Raw genomic sequence first — 3,244 nt, 5'->3', positions numbered from 1 at the left:
ACTTCATACTACAAGACTACAGTAACCAAAGAGGCTGGTCTTAAACTCCTCAAGCAATCTACCTGTCTCTGCCTCCCAAAGTGTTGGGATTACAGGCATGAGCCACCATTCCCAGCCAAAAAAGAGTTCTGTATGAAGAGGTACCATGATTGGAGAGCTCAGAGCCCTAGCTTGGCCTCTCTCTAGACCCTAGAAAAGGGTTTCCATTTTACCCACTGCTCCAGTGACTTCTAAGTCATCTTAGCCGAAAATTAGGACTCCAATAAATCGATCTTCTGGAAAATGCTAGTTTACAGTGATGGCTTCAACCTCCTCCTTCCCTGCTGTAATGTTGACATGTAGAACACACTCCTATGGTCATATCCAAATCTCATGGGTTAGACACACTGTCAGATGGGCCAGTCTTGGCTAAGCAGTGAAATTCCACCCTTTCTGTTGCATATTATATTGCTAGCTAGTGATAGTATTCCAAAAAAAAGCCTTGCATCCACTTGGACTTGCAGTATAAGTAAATAATTTACAGTCTGCTGTGTTTTTCCCCCTCTAGGGATGAACATGCTTAGATATTATGTGGTGTTACTGAGTTAATGGCTCCTCCTGGACCATGGGTCAGCTCTAAAGGCTCCATCTTTTCCATGCCAAGGGGACTGGATCAATAGGGCTGAGTCTCAAGCAGAATGGATATCATTTCGAGGGCACCAGTCTTGGTCTGTGACCAGGGCTCAGACCCTCTGGAGCAGTTCTGTCTTTGGGTCCTAAGCCTCTGTCTATCAGAATAAGGCCAGCTTCTCACTGTTCCTCTTCCTCAAGGCTGTTCCACCAGGAGTGAGGGAAATCTCATTGCTTTTTCCTCTAAAATTTATATGAGGATTGAGTGGAAGTCTGGTTATCATTGATTCAATTATCTTATTTTACTTAGAGGAACAAGTTGAACATCAGAACGTTCTTCTGGCTGGATATGCTGACTAACACAAAGTTTTTTGCTTTTTTGGTTTTTGGTGTTTATTTATTTATTTTTTTTTGAGATGGAGTCTTGCTCTGTCACACAGTCTGGAATGCAGTGATGCAGTCTGTAACCTTCGCAATCTGGGTTCAAGCGATTCTCCTGCCTCAGCCTTCCAAGTAGCTGGGATTACAGGCACCCACCACCACACCTGGCTAATTTTTGTATTTTTAGTAGAGACGTGGTTTTTACCACGTTAGCCAGGTTGGTCTCGAACTCCTGACCTCAGCTGATCCACCCACTTCTGCCTCCAAAAGTGTTGGGAATACAGATATGAGCCATCGCTCCCAGCCTTACAAAGTTATTTTTTGTTTGCTATTTACTTGAACAAAGAGGATAGTTTCTGTCTGAAATCTAACACACCAGCATGGCCTTTGCTTCATTTTCAAGAGAGAAAAAAACCCAGGGTATTCCTTTTGGGAAACTCCCAATTAAAAGGCTTACACCTGCTTTGCTTTTCTTTCCCCAGTCTCTAAGTTTAGACATTCACAAATAGAATGTTTCAAACTACCCCACACAGTGTGATCACCAGGGATGGCAGTGATGCTCAGAGGATGCCTAGTTATTTTCAGGAGCAGGCCCACCAGCAGGGTGAAACCACTCACATTACCAAGGACTTCCATTACAGGTCTCTTGGAGAGTGAGACCTAGGAATATCGAATGGATCCTCTGACTAGAAGAGTAAGGGAAATCAGAGAGAGAGTAGTAATGATAAAGGAGTCAAGGGTCTTATAGAAAGGGAAAAGGAACAACTAAGGGTTAGATTCCCTGAACCTTTTTTTTTTTTTTTTTTTTTTTTTTTTTTTTTAGGTTTTTTTTTTTTTTTTTTGGTGACAGGGTCTTGCTCTGTTGCTCTGTCGCCAGGGCTTGAGCAGGCAGGATAATAGTTCACTGTAATCTTGAACTCGTGAACTTCTAGGTTCAAGGGATCCTTCCAAATAGCTAAGTCTACAACATATGCCACTATATCCAGCTAAATTTTGTATTTTTCTTTTGTTGAGATGGGGCCTCACTATGTTACCCAGGCTGGTCTCAAACTCCTGGCTTCAAGCAATCCTCCCATCTCAGCTTCCCAAAGTGCTGGGATTACAGGGGTGGGACGCCACACCCAGCCTGAACCCCTTTCTATAGCTAATTGTTGATAAGCATACAGTTTATCACATGTAAGACAGACTTCTCTATAGAATGCTAGAGTTCTCTGTCCACAGTCTAGCGTAGTAAAAAGAATGTTGGAATAAGAATCAGAAGGCCTGCATCTTCATCCTGATTCCATCAATTACTACCTGTGAGAATGTAAATTATTTTCTCTGTAAGTGTAACAGAGATGGATAACACTGCTTGATGCATTTCACCACATGATGCCATGATCGACTGAATCTGGCTATGAAATAATTTTGGAAAATTGTTAAGAACCATGCAACCATATGATACTGCTTTCATCTACTTCACCACAATCACCACTAACATCAAACATTTAGTGAGTGTGTGCTTCATGGAGGGATCTATGCTGGGAAAGAAAATAAATACAAAGATGCAGAAGTAATAGGTATTATTGCTCTAGATGGGTTAACACTGAGTTGAGTTGATGCTTAATTCTTGCTTGTTAGTTGATGTGAAGATGGCATAGCAGTCTTTCTTTCTTTTTTTATTTTTTTGAGAGGGAGTCTTGATTTGTCACCAAGGCTGGAGTGCCGTGGTGTGATCTCAGCTCACTGCAACCTTCGTCTCCCAGGTTCAAGCAATTCTCGGCCTCAGCCTCCTGAAAAGCTGGGATTACATGCGCCTGCCACCATGCCCATCTAATTTTGTATTTTTAGTAAGACAGAGTTTCACCATCTTGGCCAGACTGCTCTTGAACTCCTGACCTCGTTATCCACCCGCCTTGGCCTCCCAAAGTGCTGGGATTACAGGTATGAGCCACCACGCCTAGCCGGCTTAGCATTCTTTCTGCAAGACATTCCAGATGCTGATTTACCTGCTTTGTTTGCAAATTTCATCTCCTACCTGACTTTTCCAGTTGTCTGGAAGGGGCAGGTGGTGGTTGGGGCCTCCGGATTTTTCATTGTAGTAGATATAGGTATTGAGATCAGGGAAGTTGCGGTTCAGATCCACTCCATTTGCATTGTTCCTGCCAACTAGATACCCAAGCTTGTTTGGACCCTAAGGGGAAAATGAAAAGATGAAAAATGAAGGTTTCAGATTGAATCCTATATTTTCTAACTTTTTCTTTTTTTTTTCTTT

At 42.4% G+C, this 3,244-nt stretch overlaps 1 protein-coding gene across 1 annotated transcript in view; it reads right to left on the bottom strand.

Annotated features, from left to right (window-relative positions):
- Positions 1-3,244, bottom strand: part of CPN1 (carboxypeptidase N subunit 1) — a 40,572-nt gene that overhangs the window by 23,615 nt on the left and 13,713 nt on the right. Inside the window, exons 3-4 of the mRNA XM_037739564.1 lie at positions 2,979-3,163; positions 2,453-2,510 (exon numbers count right to left, since the gene is read on the bottom strand). Coding sequence (XP_037595492.1) covers positions 2,453-2,510; positions 2,979-3,163 — 243 coding nt within the window. The remainder of the gene's footprint in view (positions 1-2,452; positions 2,511-2,978; positions 3,164-3,244) is intronic.

Source organism: Cebus imitator, unplaced genomic scaffold (genome assembly GCF_001604975.1).
Source record: "Cebus imitator isolate Cc_AM_T3 unplaced genomic scaffold, Cebus_imitator-1.0 Scaffold71, whole genome shotgun sequence".
Lineage (NCBI taxonomy): Eukaryota > Metazoa > Chordata > Mammalia > Primates > Cebidae > Cebus > Cebus imitator.
Note: the sequence above shows the minus strand (reverse complement) of the source record. Positions and strands in the feature narration are given on the sequence as shown.